Source organism: Apodemus sylvaticus, chromosome 14 (genome assembly GCF_947179515.1).
Source record: "Apodemus sylvaticus chromosome 14, mApoSyl1.1, whole genome shotgun sequence".
Taxonomy (NCBI): domain Eukaryota; kingdom Metazoa; phylum Chordata; class Mammalia; order Rodentia; family Muridae; genus Apodemus; species Apodemus sylvaticus.
In genome coordinates this window covers 43,162,766-43,184,944 of record NC_067485.1, presented here as the reverse complement: position 1 = coordinate 43,184,944, position 22,179 = coordinate 43,162,766, and the positions used below count along the sequence as shown (strand labels likewise).

Below are 22,179 nucleotides of genomic sequence, written 5' to 3'. Positions count from 1 at the left end.
AGAGCTATGATCTCATTGACTCTGTGTGAAGGGCTGTAATAAATTAATGAATCACAAGACTCAAAAAAAAAAAAACAAATCTAAGATTTCAAAATAATTCAACAATTTACAGTGATGGGAAGGTGAGCAAACGGGAGAGCTAGATATTTTCCTGGGGGAGACAGACAGCTATCAGAAGAGGAAGACATTCATTCATTTCCCACATAATCAGAGCAAGGTGACAAGTTCTCATTTCTTTTGCTAAAGTATATTGGTATGTTGAAGGTGCTTCAGTTGTGTACTTTCAATAATGCCTTGCAATTCCCTTTCAATGTCCACATAGGAAGGCAACTCTTAAAGTGAGTCTACTGCTAGCAATTCATCCATCCCTAATCCCATTAGGTTGTTAATTCCCAGAGAACACAAGCCTAGGAGAGATGCTGGTTGCAACTGCTAAACAACTGTTATTACTTGCGTGAAAGCGCAGGGCCATTCTCAGTCTCAGAAAATATGCTTTGCTTCACAAACATCCCTGAACTCAATTCGAATAACCCTGTGTCGTTGCAACACTTTAGTGCCGACAACCTGACCACTTGTTTTTATGTAGACATATACTTGAACAGAGATTTCAGATAAAACTAGGGGAACTTCCTTTGCCCATGTATTAATTATACTATCAGAGAATTTACCTTGCATTTTCTCTAACAACAAAAGAACGTTGCAGTTACTGGAGCCAAAGGCTGAAAATCTTAAGTAAACAAAGCTAAGTTGACTTGAATACAGATTGCCATATTCAGAGAAACTGAGAAGAGGTGACATATAGCTGTCCACTATAGATGACATGATAATTTGTATTTGTCTTGTCTCTTATTGTTAAAATTTGCTACATTTTCTATGTCAAATACTTAAGTTTGGTCAAATGTATGTCAAACGTAACCTTTAATAAAGCCCGTTACTTTACTGACATCTGCATTTTATAGTCTCCAAGTCTAGAAGGTCCTCCTGTACTAAGACAAACTCTTTTCAAGATTAGAATTTCCGTGCGTTGAAATTTATATCTGTATTGCTGCAAAATTTTTGCTTGTTGCTTTAAAAACAGCTCGTTCACTTTACTTGCCATTTGGGGGCGAGGAGGGCTCATACAGACTTTTGGGGTTCCTTTTCCTTATTATCTTTATTCTTCAGAGCTAGACCCCTACCTTGCAAAACTCAGAGGGGAACCAGGTGCTTTAAAAACACAGCCCAATGTTTCCCTTCATAGAAGTGAAAAGGGTGCCCCGCCCCCACCAATGAAAAGCATTTTAAAGTCAGTGTCTTTAAATCAGATATTTAAGTCCTAAGCCCCCCACCACATGACACCCCCCCAAGGCCTATGAACCCCCTCTCAACTTGCCCCAAGTGTTTTATTCTGCAAATCCCAGTTCTAGTCCATGGTTGTGGTGGGTCTGTACTCAGAAGTAACTAAGGACTTGTGTTACTTCCCTTGCGAAGAAACAGAATAATCGTAAAAATTTAGGCGGAAATCGTTTCATTTTTGTCCCTAAATTAAGGGAAGCCTGTGTTCTATAATCCCTGAGAAAAAGAACTTTCAAGGGCGAAGGAGCGACCAGGTAATTTAGAAGAAAAACAGAAAGTGGTCTCTATCTACCCCTGACTTCCTTTGGAGTTGGGGGAATTAGGGACTCCTAGGCGCGTTGTCTTTAGGGATGAGGAAAAAATAAACATATATTTTGAAGCCTGAGGCTTCTCGGATCCTTTACCGACCAAACTCGAGTGATTTGGTGCAAGACATTTTAATATTTTCTCCTTTTTGTGAAGTGTAACAAACACAAGTTGGGCGCAGCGCGGCTGCTCAGAGCTTGCCAGCCAGGCAGGCCACCGGAGCACCAATCAGCGCGCGCCTGCGCTCTATATATACAGCGGCGGGGCCCACGCTACTCCATCTGCGTATTGCCTTCAGTTCCTAACTTCCAGAGACTCATCATGTCGGAGACTGCTCCTGCCGCCCCCGCCGCCGCGCCCCCTGCGGAGAAGACGCCTACAAAGAAGAAGGCGGCCAAGAAGCCCGCTGGGGTGCGCCGCAAGGCGTCTGGACCCCCGGTGTCCGAGCTCATCACCAAGGCTGTGTCCGCCTCCAAGGAGCGCAGCGGGGTCTCCCTGGCCGCGCTCAAGAAGGCGCTGGCGGCCGCGGGATACGATGTGGAGAAGAACAACAGCCGCATCAAGCTGGGGCTGAAGAGCCTGGTGAGCAAGGGTACCCTGGTGCAGACCAAGGGCACCGGCGCCTCCGGCTCCTTCAAACTCAACAAGAAGGCGGCTTCCGGCGAGGCCAAGCCCAAGACGAAGAAGGCAGGCGCGGCTAAGGCGAAGAAGCCTGCGGGTGCAGCCAAGAAGCCCAAGAAGGCGACCGGAGCCGCCACACCCAAAAAGGCGGCCAAGAAGACCCCGAAGAAGGCGAAGAAGCCCGCGGCTGCTGCTGTGACCAAGAAAGTGGCCAAGAGCCCCAAGAAAGCGAAGGTCACCAAGGCCAAGAAGGTCAAGAGCGCCTCTAAGGCTGTAAAGCCGAAGGCTGCCAAGCCCAAGGTTGCTAAGGCCAAGAAGGTTGCAGCCAAGAAAAAGTAGGCTGACTTCTCTTAACAATCCAAAAGGCTCTTTTCAGAGCCACCACTTTCCACCAAAGAGCTGTGACATTTGTGTAATGAAGCAAGGGTGCGTGGGACTCAATGCAGGCTGCTCGGCGGGATAGGTGGGGTTTTCATCCCCTTTGTGCCGGGTGGCTCGGGAAGTGCTATGTACCGGCGCACCCTCCCATGGCTGTCAGCTGCAGAAAGCAACCCTTGGCGCCAGTCCGTATTGGACTGCAAGGTGGTTTGAAAGTTCCGCCCTGCTTGTGGGTTGGCTCACTCCCGCCCAGGACTTTGGTCCTTAGTTTGATTGGGCGCCATCCCGAAGTTGGAGCTTCTTGCTTGGATAAACGCATCCGGAACTTGTAGGTGACTTTTGTGCTCAGCCTCTCTGGTGCGTGTTAGCCTTCAAGTTTAGAAGGAGGTCGGGTGCTGTCGCCAATATATAAAGACGTAAGGGATAGCTGCCGGGACCCAGGACTGAGACGATCGTTTCTGGTACTTTCGGTTTGTTTGCTACACCAGTGGAGTTGTGAGTTGAACTGCGTCACAACCTTGGTCAGCCATTTTTAATTTTTAAAGATCATTACCATTGCCGGTTATTTTACTTGCTTTGCCTTATTTTAATACAGGGTAGTTGTAGATTAACATTGCCTCAGCTTCCCGAAGCGCTTACTTTATACGTGTGTGTCGTCACTAAATATTGATCTTGCATAAATTTCTTGGTAATGCTTTGTACAGTTAAAAATGTTAATAAACTGTCAAAAGGTGTGTACTTCTAATAAAAAACCTTTAGATTTCATTCACTGTTGGATTCTTTCATAACTGCAGTCTTTCTCATAGGGAGATTGAGATTGCTGACTTGTTGCAGCCTGGATCCTATTTCTGGTGTTTCCTATAGTGATATGAAGGTGTTTTGGAGACCTAAAACAGAAATTTGCTTAGTGGATCCAGTGTTTATTTCAGTGTCTTAAGTGTTTAACCTGGGAAAGGCAGGAGATCAGAAAGGAAAATTTCCTGTTTTCCCCCAGTGTTTTGACTTCTCAGTTTAAATGAACAAACACCTATTTTATTCATAGACCCATCTTCCCAACTCCAACCCCTCCTCCGAGGGACCACCTGTGAACTCTGTCTTGATTCTTCCCAGTTCTTATTTCTTGTTTGCCATAGGCTAAATTCCTTGAATAACCTGAACCTCAAGTTTCTGTCTGGGTCTTTCTGGTAGTTTCTAAGGTAGAATTAAATAAACTTCTCAGTACTATCTTCAATGTGGAGGGTACTTGATACATGGCAAGGTTTCAAATATTGTTTGGTAAGCTGATAACTTATAATAACTTAAATAGGAGATAACTAATTCTCACAACCTTTTTGTTACTTTTGTTGCTGTCAGACCACCCCCATCCTTCACCCACCCCATCTCCACACCACCCCAACGTATGGTTGTGACTGTCTTGGAAGACTTGGGTGACATTAAACCCTCATTACCTACAGGCCTCTTCTCAAAATCTTTCGGGCCTCTTCTCAAAATCTTTCGAGGCATTCCTTCTATATTTTAATATTTAATTCGTTGTTAAGGGGACTGAACGTGTTAGCAGTTATTCTACCACTGAAATGTGTCCCTGACACACTTGTTTTTAATTTTTATTCTGTGAATAGGTCTCATCCTCTCTACCAGTATGGTGTGAAACTTGTGACCTCCAGGCCTCAGCCTCCAGTTGCTAGGATTCATGTCTTTGCCACCACACCCAGCTACCGACATTTCCTTTGGCATTTACATATGTATTGGAAGATATTGTTAGTGTCCCAACAGTCAGAGAAACGTTTCTTTGTATGTTTATTGAGATTGTGCTAAAGCAAATTTGTGAAGCTAGCAGCTTTTTTATTTTTTTTTTAAAAGCTTATTTTTCTTTCCAGTTAGGCATTTGTGTTATCTACATATTGATCTTTAAATTTTCTCCAAATATGTCCCAATATTTTTAACCCTAGAAACAGCTTTATTGTTGTTGGCAATAATAGTTTATGAAATTTGATTCCTTTATGAACATTCCACAAAGTGGACATTAAAGCCACTTACTTATTGAAGCAATCTCTCCACAAATGAATTAAGAATTTTAGAGCAGCAGGGCCATGGTAGCACATGTCTTTAATCCCACCACTTGGGAGTCACAGGCATGCAGATTTCTGAGTTTGAGGCCAGCCTAGTCTACAGAGTCAGTTCCAGGACAGCCAGGGCTACTTAGAGAAACCCTATCTTGAAAAATCAAATAAATAAATAAAAATAAAAAATTTAAAACAGATCTGTCCATTGATACATAAAGTGAGAACAGATACAGGCACATATGTAACTTTAAAATCTAAAAGCAGTATTCATAAGGAACAAAAGAAACAGGTGACATCCATTTTAAATCCATTACATCCAAAATATTGTCTTTCAATGTAAAATGACAGTAATAGTCTATATTTTTTGTACCCTATATTACATCTTTGTGGTATATGCATTTTGTACTTGTAGTGCCTCTCAGTCCAGAATATATGCTATTTCTAATGTTCAATTAGCTACCTGTGGCTGTGGAAACGATATAAATACAACTTTAGAATGACCTTTCCTCTACATCTTTGCTTATGATGAGAGTGTTTGAAATGTGTTTTATTAATAAGTCACATACTGAAATTATGAAGACAGAATGTCTGATTGTTGAAACCTCTGTGAGTTCTTGGTGAGCCTGGTCTAATGAGTACTAAATTAGGTAGGGCTACATAGTTGAGACCCTGAATGAAAAAATAAATTAATTAAAAATTACAAGATGGATGGAAGTGAATTCTAGGAGCAGTGGTCACCTGATGTCGGGTGACTGGAGCTTGTCTTCTAAGCCACCAGAAAGGTGGAGAAGAAAAGAGGAGGAGGAGGAGGAGGAGGAGGAGGAGGAGGAGGAGGAGGAGGAGGAGGAGGAGGAAGGAAGGAGGAGGAGAGGAGGAAAGAGGAGGAGGAGAAGGAGGAGGAGAGTAGAACTGAGCCAAGCTGCAGGGAAGGGCGGGAAGGGCGTAGATAAAAGAGGGGCAGAATTTCATAGTCTCAGGCCTCCCTTCTGAGTTTCTCATTTCCTCCTGGAGCCAGGTGAAATGAACTCTTGTCACTGGAAATACCTCCCTGACCAGAACTGACCTCAACCAGATCTAATTATGATGCTAAATATAGCTCAGGGTGTGGTGGCTTGTTTCTAAAGCCAACACTTAGGAAGGTCAAACAGGGTTTTTCCTAAGGGTTGAGGACCACTACTGAAAGATGGAGCAAGATCTTGTCCGAAAAAGAAATACCAAAACAAAGCCTGCTGTTGAGTGTGGTGGCCTTTAATCCTAGCACTCTGCAGAAGGACGCCAGGGCATCTCTGAGAGCTCCAGGGCAGCCTGGTGTACTTGTTAAGTTTCAAGGTAGCCGGGGCTATGTAGAGATATGATCCAAACAAAACAGAAACAAACCAACACATACAGACAACCACCAAGAACAAAATAAGCAGTCACCCCAGCAAAACAGACGTGTTACTTCCAATAAAACCACAAATAGTGTTTAAAGTAAGACTGACGATATGGGCATGTATGTAGTTCAGTGGTAGCCTGCGTTAAAAATTATAACCCACCCACAGTCTTTAGATTCAACATTACATTTCATTATTATTATTATTATTATTATTTATTATTATTATTATTACAGTTCTTTACCTTTTCCCCTTCCCCGTCACACACAAATCCTCAAACAAGGTGACTGAATTAGGTAGGTCCTGAGCAGCCATTTAAGCTTGAGCCTAAAAATTGATCTGCTGAAGACAAAGTCTTTTGTCAGTTTGATTATGTGTATGGGATTTTCAGCAAGGCCTCTCTCTCCCACTCTTAAGTAACTCATGACCCAATGAAATCTGATAAAGGTGAGATGAACGGAGAAAGGTTAACAAAAAAGATTCTTATAAGTTCAGAGTTCCCAGAACAGAATAAAACTCAAAGATAAAGTTAGACTGGGGGACTTAGATTGAATTATGGCAACCCAGGAAAGTGGGGTTCAAGCTTCAAAAGATGACACCGTTGGTGAAAACTAGTCCAAGACAGAAGTTCAAACCATGTCGACTGCCTTGTTCTCCAAATAAGTCCTCAGGCCATTGCTGTCTTGACTTCTGGCGTGGTCGAGATCGCTTGGGTATAGGAAGGGAGAATCTTCCATAAGGAAAATTTATTCTGATTTTAGGTCAGAGAACCTCATGCCAACAAGAAACACTGAGGTGACGACATTCTCTTTTCTTTATAAAACTGTATCCTTCCTCGCAATTGCTGAACAGAAGCCATACAGCTCTCATATTAACAGTGTAGGAAAAACAAACCCACGCTCTGGGGTCTTATTTAGCTGTTTCTAAGGAAACACTAATTCTGATGTGGTCCTGCTGTTTCAAGAGAATCCTCAATGTCTGACCCCTCACTGCCTCCACCCACCTCATACCAGTGCTGACAGAGTTTAGGGTCTAGGAAGGACAGTCAGTCCCCACAGCTTCTCCTGCCTACCTTGGCACAGCCTTATACCTGAAGAAGATGAAGGCAAAATTATGTTTGATTATCCATTTTGATACAAACCTATTTAGCAGAAGACTAATTGTGTTTATTTGTTGTGACACTGGCTGGAAATATTTGCTAGTAGTTAACTTCTCAAAAACCCTAATGGGTAAAATTGTCTTGAAATCTAGTAAAAATTATAAGTAATAATTCAATCTAAGCATTCTTTCTTTCTTTCTTTCTTTCTTTCTTTCTTTCTTTCTTTCTTTCTTCCTTCCTTCCTTCCTTCCTTCCTTCCTTCTTTCCTCCTTTCTTTCTTTCTTTCTTTCTTTCTTTCTTTCTTTCTTTCTTTCTTTCTTTCTTTCTTTCTTTCTTTCTTCCTTCCTTCCTTCCTTCCTTCCTCCTCTTTCTTTCTTTCTTTCTTTCTTTCTTTCTTTCTTTCTTTCTTTCTTTCTTTCTTTCTTTCTTTCTTTCTTTCTTTCTTTCTTTCTTTCTTTCTTTCTTTCTTTCTTTCTTTCTTTCTTTCCTCTATCCCTCCCCCCACCCTCTCTTTTTCTTTCTTGAAACAAGATGTTACTTTGTTGCCCAAGCTGACCTGTAACTCACTATATTAGGACAGCCAGACCTCCGATTCTTTATCTTGCTTCAACCAAGTAATAATACTTGGGTCATGTGATTCATACCAGACTTGTCTGTTGGGTGGGTGTCTCTCTAATGAATCTCGGGTTTTATTTTATTTTATTTTATTTTATTTTTTTATTTTATTTTATTTTTTTTTTACCTTCTTCCCTGAGGACCTCTTTGTTTCTAGGAAGATGCAATGCAATTCTGAATCTATAGTGTTCTCAAGTTATACCAGGCCTTTCACCTGAGGATCAAGTGTTCAAATTGCTCACAACGGACTCTATATTGACCACCATATGCTTTCTCTCTTTCCTTCTCCTTTTCCTATAATGGCATCGCCAGTCAAAGCATCACAGCAAGCAGCTCTGCCCCTGGGCCAGAGTCTTAATGGAGATTAGCTTCTGTGAAAGCAAACATAAAGGGTATAGTTGGGTGTAGGGGAGTAGGGGTGGAGAGGCCAGGAATGGTTTACTTGGCAGTTCATGAAAGCCTGATCTCCAATGTCTAAGGCCCTGGGTGGGGCTCCAGGCTTGTAGTCTCTGTTGTCATCCTTGTTTTAAGCTGTGAATGTAACCTTATTATGCATTGTCATTTTGGCTGGGGTTTTGTTCCATTCCTTTGGTTTATAGTTTCAATATGTGCGTCTTGGTGAACACCTTCATTTCATGTCACCTTCTGCCAGATATGGTGACCCACGCTTTTAGTCCCAACAATCAAGAAAGACTCAGGCAGGCAGATTGTTTAGTTTGAGACCAGCTTGGGCTACAGATCTAGTTCGAGGTCAGCTAGGGCCATACAGAGAAACTCTGTCTGGAAAAACAAAAAGGAAACGAACAAGGAAGCAAACAAACAGCAAAGAACAACAAACAACCCTTCCGTGATCATGTTTGAATGGTGATGGGAATATTGGGATTTTGGTTGGCAAAATGTCTAGTTCTATGTGTTTTAGGTTTAGTGAAGTCATCTACAGGCATAACTATATTGTTAGCATGATAGTAAAACTGTTGCCATTTATCTTGGGAGATACTTCAAGTAATACCCCTAGTGCTCAAGGCCACAGGCTCATTGACTGCTGACCCTTATGTTAGATACTACGTAATAATATGCAACATTTTTAAATATTAACTGCAGGATGGGATATAGTGCAGAAGAAAAATCCTTCGCCAGAATCTAAACTGAGGCCTTTCATTCATAAGGGAAAAGGTATTAAGTATGCAAAGCTCTAAAAATACCTGCCTAGAGGAACTTTACAATAGGCGCCGAGATTAAAGTGACCTTTAAGATGCTTGGAACTTTAAGAGTCATAGGACTATTTATAAGTACAACCTCATGGTGCAACAAACTGCAATACTACTAAATAGAAAATATAGCTCTACTTACTAAAACGGAACGACACAGGATACAGCAGCTTTACATGACATTTTAGGTGGCTCTTAAAAGAGCCTTTTTGAGAGAGAAAGCATAAAAGCCTTATGCCCTCTCGCCACGGATGCGGCGGGCCAGCTGGATGTCCTTGGGCATGATGGTGACACGCTTGGCGTGGATGGCGCACAGGTTGGTGTCCTCAAACAGACCCACCAGGTAGGCCTCGCTCGCCTCCTGCAGGGCCATGACGGCCGAGCTCTGGAAGCGCAAGTCGGTCTTGAAGTCCTGCGCGATCTCGCGCACCAGGCGCTGGAACGGCAGCTTGCGGATCAGCAGCTCGGTCGACTTCTGGTAGCGCCGGATCTCGCGCAGCGCCACGGTGCCGGGCCGGTAGCGGTGGGGCTTCTTCACGCCGCCCGTGGCCGGGGCGCTCTTGCGGGCGGCCTTGGTGGCCAGCTGCTTGCGCGGGGCCTTGCCGCCGGTGGACTTGCGGGCGGTCTGCTTGGTACGAGCCATACTTGAGAGAAGAAAGACACAAGTGTAGAGTGAAAGAAATCTCGCCCTTAAATATACTTAGAAACATTTTGATTGGTCTTGCAACTTTTCGAAAGTCGCGCGCCACAAATTCATTGGCTGGTTAATAGCCTGTGATTGGTGGCTTTAAGAGTACCTGATTGGCTAAATTACTCTGACTGTCTCAAGTTACGTTTTGTATTTACAAAGGATTTTTTTTCAATTTTTGTTTATAATGGAGTTTTATTTCCCTATGTAAACACAATCAAGTTTCTGAAGTTCGGTGATCGCAAGTCTGAGTGACTTGAAGCTGCTCCATCCTTTTGTAGTTTTGTTACGCCGAACACAGTGTAATGCCTTGTCTCTTTGGAATTGGGTAAAAACCATGATTCAACCAACATTCTTAGTCTTAAAGGGGTCAACAAGTATGCCATGGTCTTTGGGTGAGTTATTTAAAAGGATATCAATTTCCTATCTATACAATGATTTAGAAACATTAGAGCTTCGTAGTAAATGCGAGGGCAGTATTTGTGTATTTTCTACAAAGAAATGGAGGACACTATAAATAATGCATCACCAGCTGATCTTGTGAAAAGGTGGATGGCTCTGAAAAGAGCCTTTGGTGACTTGTAGGACGTTTTGTACAAAGGGTCTCACTTCCCCTTGGCCTTGTGGTGGCTCTCGGTCTTCTTGGGCAGCAGCACGGCCTGGATGTTGGGCAGGACGCCGCCCTGCGCGATGGTGACGCGGCCCAGCAGCTTGTTGAGCTCCTCGTCGTTGCGGATGGCCAGCTGCAGGTGGCGCGGGATGATGCGCGTCTTCTTGTTGTCGCGGGCCGCGTTGCCCGCCAGCTCCAGGATCTCGGCCGTCAGGTACTCCAGCACGGCCGCCAGGTACACCGGGGCGCCGGCGCCCACGCGCTCCGAGTAGTTGCCCTTGCGGAGCAGCCGGTGCACGCGGCCCACGGGGAACTGCAGGCCGGCGCGGGAGGAGCGGGTCTTGGCCTTGGCGCGAGCCTTGCCGCCCTGCTTGCCGCGTCCAGACATACTTAAAGGTTTAGAAATAAGATATTCAACTACTGTTGAAGTTCTTACAGATTTTGTGGAGCCACGAAATGTCACCGTCCTATTGGTCAAAATCGCTTTCTTCTGCTGTCCAATAGTAGATGGCATTTTGGGTCTCGTATTTGCATAATAACTTATTACGTAGCACACATTATTCTTAGCCAATCAAGAGTAAATGCACTTGCGCCTTCATTTGAATTTCAGGAGTATAAATAAAATAAGCCCCCTTCTTCCTCTACCATTGCTGTCTATCTCTACTCTTGAGGAGCCATGCCTGAGCCATCTAAATCTGCACCAGCCCCTAAGAAAGGGTCTAAGAAAGCTATCTCTAAAGCTCAGAAAAAGGATGGAAAGAAGCGCAAGCGCAGCCGCAAGGAGAGCTACTCGGTGTATGTGTACAAGGTGCTGAAGCAAGTGCACCCCGACACGGGCATCTCCTCCAAGGCCATGGGCATCATGAACTCGTTCGTGAACGACATCTTCGAGCGCATCGCGGGCGAGGCGTCGCGCCTGGCGCATTACAACAAGCGCTCGACCATCACGTCCCGGGAGATCCAGACGGCCGTGCGCCTGCTGCTGCCCGGGGAGCTGGCCAAGCACGCTGTGTCCGAGGGCACCAAGGCCGTCACCAAGTACACCAGCTCCAAGTGAGTTCATCTAACTCACTCCTGACCCAAAGGCTCTTTTCAGAGCCACCCACACTTTTCAGAAGAGAGTTGTAATTCATGACATTATTTTGCAGACAAATTGGGTTCATGAAAAAGCAAATGTGCGTTGACATTTTTAACCCCCATTTTAAAGCCTGAGATCACTTAAGTTTGGTGTTAAAGACAATTTTGTCCATGAGATAGTCATTCTTAGTTTTGATGTACAAAGGCTTGGCAGCTTTTGAGTCTAATGGGTTAGTACACAGTGCATGGCATCAATGCTAGCTGTAGGAGTTGGCTTCTGCAGGGTTTATTCCTTAATTTAGGTTTGTAAAGACATTACAGCCAACAGAACCCTTCAGTGGAAAGCAAACCACAGCTTTCTAATTAGGATTTTTATGCGCAGAAGTCTTGGGCCTTTTACAATCACTGTAGAACATTGACAGTAGGTAGAACTTGGTTAAAATACCTGTAGCCACCCAACTTTTTAAAATCTCCCATGTTGACAACTGGCTCCTCAAGACTTAGCAAAAATGTTATAAAACTGGTAAAGACTTTGGGAAAGAGTCAGTGTCGGAGCAGTTGGGCTAGGACAGGAAGAGTACGAACAAATGGGGCAGAAGACTCACGGGATGTAAAGTTTAATTTTCCTTTTTCTTTTTTACATTGTTAAACTGAGAATATGTGGCGACAGGAGAATAGAAAGTTTCTCAGAACGAGTAATTCTTTTAAAATATTTTATCCGTGGTGTGGGACTTCACCCCTGCTTTTTTATTGGCGTGTCAATTCATTGGATATGAAAGCCAGACTTTTGAAAAGACTAGGGAAAGGCATCAAGGACTGTTAAGAACGCTGGCAGTGGTGAGACCTTCCTTTAATTTTGGGAAACAGAGGCAGGAGGTTTCGAATTTGAGGCCAGCCAGTCCTTCAGAGAGAATTCCAGGAATGCTTAGGGCTACACAGAGAAACTTGAACTAGAAAACACACAACACACAGACACACAGACACACACACACACAGATTAGGGGGTAGAGAGACAGATAACACAGAGACAGAGAAGGTAGACAGACAGAGAAGTCAGTACACACAAAAATACCATGGTTGAAATTCTTGTCTTCAAAACATTTGTGTGTATTTGTGTGTGTGTGTGTGGGGGGGGAGAGAATGCACACCCCCACCTTAACAGCAAGAACTCAGGATGCAGTTATGAAAGCTTACTTACCTTGGGGATGTCCCTTTAGAGGAAGATTCTTACTGTTTTTGAACTGAATCTCCCAAGTTAGTGATTTTTTCTTCTCTGCTGCACACGTACTTTTCCTTTTTATTTTCTGTTTCTTTCACACACAAAGACATGAGTGCTTGATGTTTTACTTCATCATGCCATATAGGACAAAACAATGACAAATATTGGAAAAACAAGGAGGGTCTTCAAAGAAACAGGTGGCAGAAAGTCCAGACTGTCTACGATCTGAGGGGCCAAAAACATGGAAGAGACAAGACTGCCGTGTTCTGGCTTAATTGTAAGGAGGAAGATGGAGGCGTTTCAAGTCTGCCTTAGCATCTTTCAACACATTTTTAAATAAATAAAGACATTGAAGTCTCTATGTGGTTGAGATGGACATGAAGTTTTAGATCTTTTTGCTTTTACATTTCAAGTGCTGAGATTATAGGAGTCTCCCAGGCCTCCCTGAACTTGCAGTAGTGTGGAACCTCGGATTGCAACATGTTTGTCAAGCCTTGCTTCCCACACTTTTACATCCCCAGCAGGGGTGGCTCCTTTGTTGTTACTTTTGCTCCTCTTTTGGGTTCTTCCTTGTTTCTTTTATGTTTGTTTTTTTGTCTTGGTTTTTGTTTTGCTTTGCATTGTTCTTGACTTAAATTATATGGGGGTGAATCCTGTTGTCAGGATTTTTATTGTAACTTCCTTCAAATTGGAACTTCCACCGGACCATTAATTTAAAGTATTGAGACTTACAAGTAATTTCAATTCCTGACAATCTTTTAGATCATGAAAATAGTGTGATACTTCTCATCAGTTATGATAACATCTTAAGGGGATTATTAAGAGGTGGGATTTATAGACTGAGTGATAAGCATAGAATATTTTCCATATTTGTTCCCTAGGTCCTTCCAGAATGACCATATTCATTCACCAACAGTACCATCCTGCTTTCCAGAAGGCGTATACTCTTAATCTTCTAAATCTTTTCCACTGGGAAACTATAAATGGCTACACAGTGTACTCACTGATATTTGAAAACAAGGTAATTTTATGACATGTCTTCCATCATGATTTCTTGACTCATATCTTCTCTTTTTCCCCTCTACTGATCAAAATAATCCAGGCTTTTTAAATCATTCCGAAAATAGCAGTGCAAGACAAGGGATTTTTTTTTTTTTTTTAAATTCCCCTTGGTCGCCTAAAGACACAGCCTCCTAAAAGAGTCCAATTTTGACAGATTCCTTCTATAAACTGAATCAGGGGCTGTTTATGACAGAGAAGACTGATGTTAACACTAAACATTATTATCTGTTATTTGTTTGATACACCTGAGCACCTATGTAATAATCTTTTCTTTGACTTATATCACTAAGTTCTATGATAGAAAGCACCACAGAGCCACCATGGTTAAACCGGATTTTGGTGTAGATTAAGAATGGTTTACAGTAGCCAGGCGGTGGGTGGTGGCACATGCCTTTAATCCCAGCATTTGGGAGGCAGAGGCAGGCAGATTTCTGAGTTAGAGGCCAGCCTAGTCTACAGAGTGAATTCCAGGACAGCCAGGGCTACACAGAGAAGCGCGTCTCAAGAAAACAAAACAAAACAAAACAAAACAACAACAACAACAAAAAGAATGGTTTACACTCCACACTGCTCATGTATCAGTGTGGTTCTTTGCATTCTTCTATACCTCTACGGCGTACTCGGACATAATCAGACTGAGTGGTGAGACCTGTGGCTGGCCTTAAACTTATTATCTGGCTAGGCACAAGGAGTAGAAGGGAAGGTAGCAGGGGATTTAGGAAATGGTTAAAATGCTTTGTTATATCAAGTGGGGAAAAAAATACCAAGATCATGATCGAAACGGCTGGATAGGAGATGGGCTAGGTTTCCAGGAGCAGGCGAGTCCTTGTTCTCATTCTCTCAGGCTGGTCCCGGACCAAAAAGATGATATTTTCTCCTTGAACATAGATGTTTCATCTATGTTGTATACAGTCATCAAGACAGCAATGCCTTTCAGTGCACACGCTTCTGGATCTCGTTGGTTTCATGTACTGCAGGTTCTCCTGGGTCAGTGACAGGACGTGCTCTCCTTTTCACAGTTTCCAATTTCCATGCAGTTTAAGGATAAAGAATAATAAAGATAAAGATACATGATAAAGATTAATTTGCATGCTTTTACTTTCTTTGAGATTGTTGAGGTAAAAGAATGCCTGGCATAGATCCACAAAATATGTACCTACGAGAAGCCCAAAAAAGATGGCCATTTAGACACAGTATAGACAACTGAATGTATTTATTGTTGGTATTGAGGACCACACTCTGTATCTCACTCTGCTGCTAGAGGGAGGACTGTTTGCATTGTTTATAACAAGCAGTTTAACAGAAGCTAAGTTAGCAGGGGAACCTTGACCTCTAGTTCGTAAAACAGTGTTTGGTAATATTCTATGAGATTCTCCATCAAGATCAAGTACTAGTTAAACCTGAAATGGTTTTAGCAGGAATACAAAATGTTGGGAGCACTGCACAGTCTTTCCCTGTCACAAAAAAAAAAAATCACAATTCTCATCCCTAAAAAGAGGACATTGGCCCAAGAACTCAGAAACACTCCTACTCTGCATTTCAGAGTTTTTAAGATTACCAAGACCTTGATGAAAAAAATAATCGGTAACTTAGTTACTCGTATTTAAGTAAAAGCTGAAAGGGATAGTCAAAAAAGTTACTAATAGTCATGGAAATCAAAGCTTAAATCCGAGAACCCATACTTTTTTTTGCTTTTTAAAGTACAATTTAAAAACGAAAAGGGATGGGGGGGGGGGGAAATGGAGCAAGTTATGCAAATGAGGAACTAAAATACTTGCTTCCTATTGGGTAAAATATAGCAGCCAATGGGAGACAGGCAAATAGAATACCTCACGTTAGTATAAATTTTTGCTGTTCTGTTTCAGGTCCTACTCTAGTCCTTCTGTTTTGCTTGTTATCCTTAGTGATAGCAGTAGTAATGTCTGGACGCGGCAAGCAAGGCGGCAAGGCTCGCGCCAAGGCCAAGACCCGCTCGTCCCGCGCCGGCCTGCAGTTCCCCGTGGGCCGCGTGCACCGGCTGCTCCGCAAGGGCAACTACTCGGAGCGCGTGGGCGCCGGCGCCCCGGTGTACCTGGCGGCCGTGCTGGAGTACCTGACGGCCGAGATCCTGGAGCTGGCGGGCAACGCGGCCCGCGACAACAAGAAGACGCGCATCATCCCGCGCCACCTGCAGCTGGCCATCCGCAACGACGAGGAGCTCAACAAGCTGCTGGGCCGCGTCACCATCGCGCAGGGCGGTGTCCTGCCCAACATCCAGGCCGTGCTGCTGCCCAAGAAGACCGAGAGCCACCACAAGGCCAAGGGAAAATAAGCTCGGTTTTCTTTCTGTCCCCTGGGAAGTTATCCAAAACAAAGGCTCTTTTCAGAGCCACCCACATTTTTCCAAAAAATGAGCTGACACCTTTTAGTTTCTTTCACTGTAGTCAGTATTTTACTCTACCATAGAATCGTTACAAAGAATTTTTCCATCTGAATAGATATTATATGTTGGTGCCCCCCCCATAAAGGTTTAAGATCTAATTTGAAATGTATTCCCATCTATATATATATACATGATTAGGTTGTAAGAGTGATATCCCATGTTTGTCCTCCAACTGTCTCAATTGTCTAAAGCACAATACTAATTGTTAAGTCAGACCAATTCCGTGGTTCCGTCTATTTTCATTAACATGAGCTGTGAGTCAATATCCTGTTTCAAAAATTTGTTTTGCGAAGTGTGAAACTGATTTATACTGATTCTTAACAACCCCACGAAAGCTGCTTAGATGAAAATTTGTTTGATTACCTGAACAGTTTTCTTAAGCCTGAGACAATCTGATGTATAGATTCTTACGTAAAATTTCTGTCCATAGGAGTTATACAGACTATGGTTTAAAATAAAAGTGGAAGGTGGAGAGGCAGAGGTTGCATGGTCTGGCTGCATTTTAACCAGGATTAGAGGCAGAAGCGGACCAATCCCAACAAAGCGCGGGCCCTTTGAATGTTCTCTGGTCCAATAGCGGATAGTCTGATTGTATAAAAGATGGACGGTGCTTTGCAGTGCACGGTAGTGTCTCAGTCTTTGTCCCTTTGTTAGCGGCATGGCTCGCACCAAGCAGACAGCCCGCAAGTCCACCGGCGGCAAGGCCCCGCGCAAGCAGCTGGCCACCAAGGCCGCCCGCAAGAGCGCCCCGGCCACGGGCGGCGTGAAGAAGCCCCACCGCTACCGGCCCGGCACCGTGGCGCTGCGCGAGATCCGGCGCTACCAGAAGTCAACCGAGCTGCTGATCCGCAAGCTGCCGTTCCAGCGCTTGGTGCGCGAGATCGCGCAGGACTTCAAGACCGACCTGCGCTTCCAGAGCTCGGCCGTCATGGCCCTGCAGGAGGCGAGCGAGGCCTACCTGGTGGGTCTGTTTGAGGACACCAACCTGTGCGCCATCCACGCCAAGCGTGTCACCATCATGCCCAAGGACATCCAGCTGGCCCGCCGCATCCGCGGGGAGAGGGCGTAAAGGCTAGGAAGTGCAGGCTTGAACCCAAAGGCTCTTTTCAGAGCCACCTACAATTTCTGTAAAAGCTGCTGTTCTATTTCTATCTTGGAAAATTCTAAGTGCAAGAAAATGCCAGTTTACTAACACCCTGCTAAGCGGTGCTACCTCTAGTGTTTTTTTACTAGCTTTGACATGTTTTATCCCTCTACCCAACTGCCTTTAAGCTGAAGAAAAATAGAGGTATTGTTTGTAATAAATGGCTGAATACTGCTGTCAGTCTTTGTGTCATACAGATCTCCTGTCTTTATTTTCTCTAACTTAGGTCTTCTGTTTTCTACTTTTTAATAAATGCTGTAAAGTAGGCAATTTGGAGTAATGTGTTGAGTAAAAGAACATTTTTTCTAGCAATAGAAATTTTGGGGCTTTGTATCTGATATTTAAACTGCAGATGACAACTTCTCACTTCTACATCGCTTTTCTACATGTAACACTGCCTATAGTTGGGTATGTGAGTAGACAGGAAATTACCTAGATTTGATTTGAATGGGTGATTTGTGTGGATATATTTTCCAGGGATAACAGCAAAGACAACAGTTATATAAAAACCTGGTTTACAAAATAGTCTTTGAAATCGCATTTGCACTCCCTGATACACCTCCATTTTGAAGCTTCCTTTGGTTACAAGATGAGCCTGGCTAGTTTAGTAAGACCTTGTCTCGAGTTTAGAAGAGACTGGGGTGGAGGTCAAAGGGCACTGCACTTGCTTAGCTTACCTATGAAACTAACCATACCAAACAAAACGAGAAGGTGTACATCCAGGTATTACATCTCCTAGAGGCTGCGGTAGCTCTTCCTGGCGGCTACGGCATCCACATACAGTGTTTTATGGTGACGGTGGCCCTTGAATGCCCATTATTTAAAAGTTTGGATTTTGCTGTGCTGGCTTTCATGTCCCCCACTTAACTGTTTTAATATATTATTCCCCTCTGTAAGAAAGTAGTGTTTTAGGTACAGTTTGCTGAAGGGCAGCAAACTGCCATTTTTCTGGAAGAATCAGATGAGCAGCCTTCAAGTAGCCTGCCTGGTTCTTGCCTCATTGCCCTTACTACCACCATGCATTTAAAAAAATGGATTTTACATTCAGTCTTCATTTATTTGAGGATTTAATTAGAATTTCATAATACCTAATTAATAAAGGAGTAAATAAACAAATAAAGCAATACCAAATAAATAAGTAGGTAAATAATAAAGTCATGAAACTTCATTACGAGTCCTCAGTGGTGATCTAGCCTACAGCAGCCACTCGTGTGGGAAGCTCCCTTAGGTTCAGATTCTGTCACTAGTGCATACTATACATCTGAGACAAATCATTTTCTCCATTTGACATTGGAATCAACACCATCTGTCTGTTACGATTATCCTTTGAATATATTCCAATGCTTGGTTTCGATTTTTCTGAGCTATTATGGTTTTTTTTTTAAATAAAGTTTTTAAGTAACCCAAACTACCTTCTAAAATTATATCTTAACTTGGCATCCATCACTTAATTGCATAGACTCTGCTCAGTTTATAAATTATCACCATGTCCTTAAAAATCTTTTAAGGTTTTGTTGTTGTTAGTAAGGGAATGTAGTATGGTCTAATATAATATAGAATGTAGTATGGTCTAATAGTATGGTCTATTCTCTCCCTAGAACAGGAAAAAACAAAAACAAAGTGAATTTCAAGTTTTGCTAAAGTAATGTTTATCTTTCTTTAGTGTTCTCCTACAACTTACTCTTCCACAATTGTCTCTCTGCACTAAACTTGGAATAAAAACACTTTTTTTGTCATTTATTTGGTCTTTATTTTTTTATGGTAACTTGTAGCCCTGTAATATATAAGTTGTATGTTATATAAAAAATATTTTTGCCAAATACATCCTCCAGCTCAGATGGAGGTTCTAACTGTGAAATTATACCTTGAGATATATACAATACATGAGTATACATTAGATATTGGTTGTTTTAAGAACTACAGTAAATGTGGTTTCTACCCTCCAGGTACCACAAAGAGAGTGATATTAGGCTCAGGATAATATTTACAGCTAGTACTCTTGACAACAGTTTTGTTATGGAGATTTATATGAAGGTTTAAAGCTCTTAAAGGCAAATGTAGAAGTCAGGTTTAAGATCCACACTTTAGATTAAAAGTTTTAACAGTAAAATCATACACAGTGGCATAAGCCTGCCCCTTAGCTCTGAGGAGATGGGGCCAGAGAATTGCAATTTCCATCTAGGGTTACATAGCAAGAGTCTTTCTGAAAAAAAGAAAGAAGAGGAAGAGGGGGAGGAGGAAGAGGAAGAAGAAGTCCCCGAGGAGGAGGAATAGAAATAGAAAATGAAAAAAAAGGGGGATAGACAGAAGTTAGCGGTGGGCCTTGCAGTGTTGACGAGGAGAGGCAACTTCCTGAGTATTCGGTGTCTTAGTAAAATTAAACATGCAAAAAAAGTGAATGGAAATTCATAAACAGCTACACTGCAGCATGATTGGAAACAGCAGCATTGTGATTGTTAGTTTACCTTGGGAAAAGGACCAAGCATTCTTAAGAAGTCTTCACCCATGAAATACAAAACAAGATCTCTTGTTATACTTTCTTACATGCTGTAACTAAGAGTGATCCTAACACACATTTGTTGATGCTGATGTTGGAAATAATAGCCTGATAGTGAAATACTTCTAGTTAGAGTATTAAAATAGTATTTGGGGTTTCTATTGCTGTGATAAAACACCACTATCGCAAGCAACTCAGGTAGGAAAGGGTTTATTTGGCTTACAGTTCTGCATCAATGTTCCTCACTGAAGGAAGTAAGGACAGGAACTCAATCAGAGGAAGCTGGAGGCTGGAGCTGATGCAAAGGCCGCGGAGGGGCGCTGCTTCCAGGCTTGCTCTACCTTGGCCTGCCCAGCCTGTTTTCCTGTAGAACACAGGCCCACCAGCCAGGAATGGTGCCACCCACAATGGGCTGGGCTCTTCCCTCATCAAGCATCAATTAAGAAATCCCCTACAGATTTGTCTACAGGTTGACCTTATGGAGGCATTTTCTCAAATGTGCTCCCTCTTCTAATGATGGCTCTAGCTTGTGTCATGTTGGCATATGTAGTACTTCTCTGAAACAATCTCTTTTAATGTATCACCCAGTCCGGCTCTCACAAAATATGGGCAGCATTATCAGAAGAGTTTAATAGGTGTAAAGGGGAAACAAGAAAATTACCAGTTCACATATCTATGAATTCATTCCTTCGAATGAGAGCATACACTGTGTAGGTGTGGCAAAATAGAATACAAGCATCAAGCAGTTTTACTGCTCTAATTAAAAGTATGGCGATCCAAAGCAGCAATGAAGGGATTACACGCCGGAAATAGCCAAGTGCAGCTATATGATAAGGCAAAGGGGCTTGAGCTATGTAGGGCTATTTTAACAAAATCTATTTGTGCCGACTCTCTCTGCTGCAATTACTATTAACAAAACTCATTTACTTTTATTTTTTAAGGTATCTTCCACATTTGAATTTTTACTTTTTTTTTTTAAGACAAGAATCAGATTTATTCAGGATTACTGAAATGGTCATGGCCATCCAAACAAGGTTTATTATATGTATGCAACACTGGTCTCAATTCTTAGTTATTTAATCCTCTTAATAATATTATAGAATGCACTAAGTCCATTTTACAAATGATTAACCTATAAACTGCAGAGTTGAGAGAATATATTTTTTCATGTTGGTCATCCAAGATGCTTCACATTTAAAGCCAATTTCCTTTGGAAGACAGAAACTTTGTAAGCTTTTGGTACTTTGTAAGAAATTATGTCCACATATTACATTTTATAAGTGGACTCCCTCTCTGTCTTCTCATTTAATGTCTAAAAGGATAAAAAGAAAAATTCATTCACAGCATGATAAAATAAAACATAAAGGTAGCCAATAACTTATGTATAAAATCCCCTCTAAGCAAACACACAAAAATATAATCAATAAAGAAATAAAAATCAGAATGGGCTCATTTTATTTGGAGCACAAAACTACTAAAAATCAATATAGTATTTTGTGCTAATTGCTTAGCCTTTGGAGCTGACTTAAGACATGAACTCTTAATCTTTACATTTCAGTGGGACTCAACATTACAGCTGACCACTGACAAGGCAAGAAAATCAACTGACCTTAACCCTTTTGAGCAAGGTAGGGTAGTACTTAGAAGCAGAATTTTTACTTTTTAAGAAACAAGAATCATGCTCTTTTGGCACCTGATGACTTCTTTAAGAATATACTTTAAACCTAAATATTTGAGAGTGGTATTTGTTTTAATCCTCCAGGAACTGGGCTATAAAAACGAAACTACTTGCTAAAATCCTTACAGAACAATATAAAATATACTAAAAGCAGTATATTCAAATCTGGGAAACCAAGACTCCATGATATCTGTACGTGCTGCTTATACTGCTTAGTCACCGCCCTGAAACGGGCGGAGCAAAAAAGTCACAGAGAGCCCTTTGAGACCCGCCCACTTGAAGTTCTCAACCAGGTCCGCGATGAGCCTATAATTGTGCCGCATACTGTGAGACTACCAGCTTGTCACTGGAAGCTCCTCCAATAGTCAGCTATGTCTGGTCGCGGTAAAGGCGGTAAGGGTCTGGGCAAAGGCGGCGCCAAGCGCCACCGCAAAGTCCTGCGCGATAACATCCAGGGCATCACCAAGCCCGCCATCCGCCGCCTGGCCCGGCGCGGGGGAGTGAAGCGCATCTCCGGCCTCATCTACGAGGAGACCCGCGGCGTGCTGAAGGTGTTCCTGGAGAACGTGATCCGCGACGCCGTCACCTACACGGAGCACGCCAAGCGCAAGACCGTCACCGCCATGGACGTGGTCTACGCGCTCAAGCGCCAGGGCCGCACCCTCTACGGCTTCGGCGGTTAAGCCTTTGCACTTTGTTTTTTGCTGCATAAAGGCCCTTTTCAGGGCCACCCACTTACTCCGTAAAAAGCTGTGCATTTGTTTCTCAGTTTTCCTCAGACTCT

At 42.7% G+C, this 22,179-nt stretch overlaps 5 protein-coding genes across 5 annotated transcripts; 4 read left to right on the top strand and 1 right to left on the bottom strand.

Moving 5' to 3' along the window:
- The first annotated feature begins 1,926 nt into the window (after positions 1–1,926).
- Positions 1,927–3,405, top strand: H1-2 (H1.2 linker histone, cluster member). Its single transcript, XM_052156420.1, has one exon. The coding sequence runs from the start codon at positions 1,963–1,965 to the stop codon at positions 2,599–2,601; it is 639 nt and encodes a 212-aa protein (XP_052012380.1). The 5' UTR covers positions 1,927–1,962; the 3' UTR covers positions 2,602–3,405.
- A 6,808-nt stretch (positions 3,406–10,213) lies between these two features.
- LOC127664445 (histone H2A type 1-B-like) lies at positions 10,214–10,825 on the bottom strand. The gene has a single exon (XM_052156422.1). It carries the CDS (start codon positions 10,808–10,810, stop codon positions 10,292–10,294), a length of 519 nt encoding a protein of 172 aa, XP_052012382.1. The 5' UTR covers positions 10,811–10,825; the 3' UTR covers positions 10,214–10,291.
- Positions 10,826–10,936: 111 nt separating this feature from the next.
- Positions 10,937–16,043, top strand: LOC127664437 (histone H2A.v2-like). Its single transcript, XM_052156415.1, is given in 3 exon segments — positions 10,937–11,251; positions 11,253–11,349; positions 15,520–16,043. Coding segments are annotated over 3 exon segments (822 nt in total). The 5' UTR covers positions 10,937–10,972; the 3' UTR covers positions 15,966–16,043.
- Positions 16,044–16,165: 122 nt separating this feature from the next.
- Positions 16,166–17,412, top strand: LOC127664450 (histone H3). The gene has a single exon (XM_052156427.1). The coding sequence runs from the start codon at positions 16,735–16,737 to the stop codon at positions 17,143–17,145; it is 411 nt and encodes a 136-aa protein (XP_052012387.1). The 5' UTR covers positions 16,166–16,734; the 3' UTR covers positions 17,146–17,412.
- Positions 17,413–21,726: 4,314 nt separating this feature from the next.
- LOC127664465 (histone H4) lies at positions 21,727–22,179 on the top strand. Its single transcript, XM_052156443.1, has one exon. It carries the CDS (start codon positions 21,767–21,769, stop codon positions 22,076–22,078), a length of 312 nt encoding a protein of 103 aa, XP_052012403.1. The 5' UTR covers positions 21,727–21,766; the 3' UTR covers positions 22,079–22,179.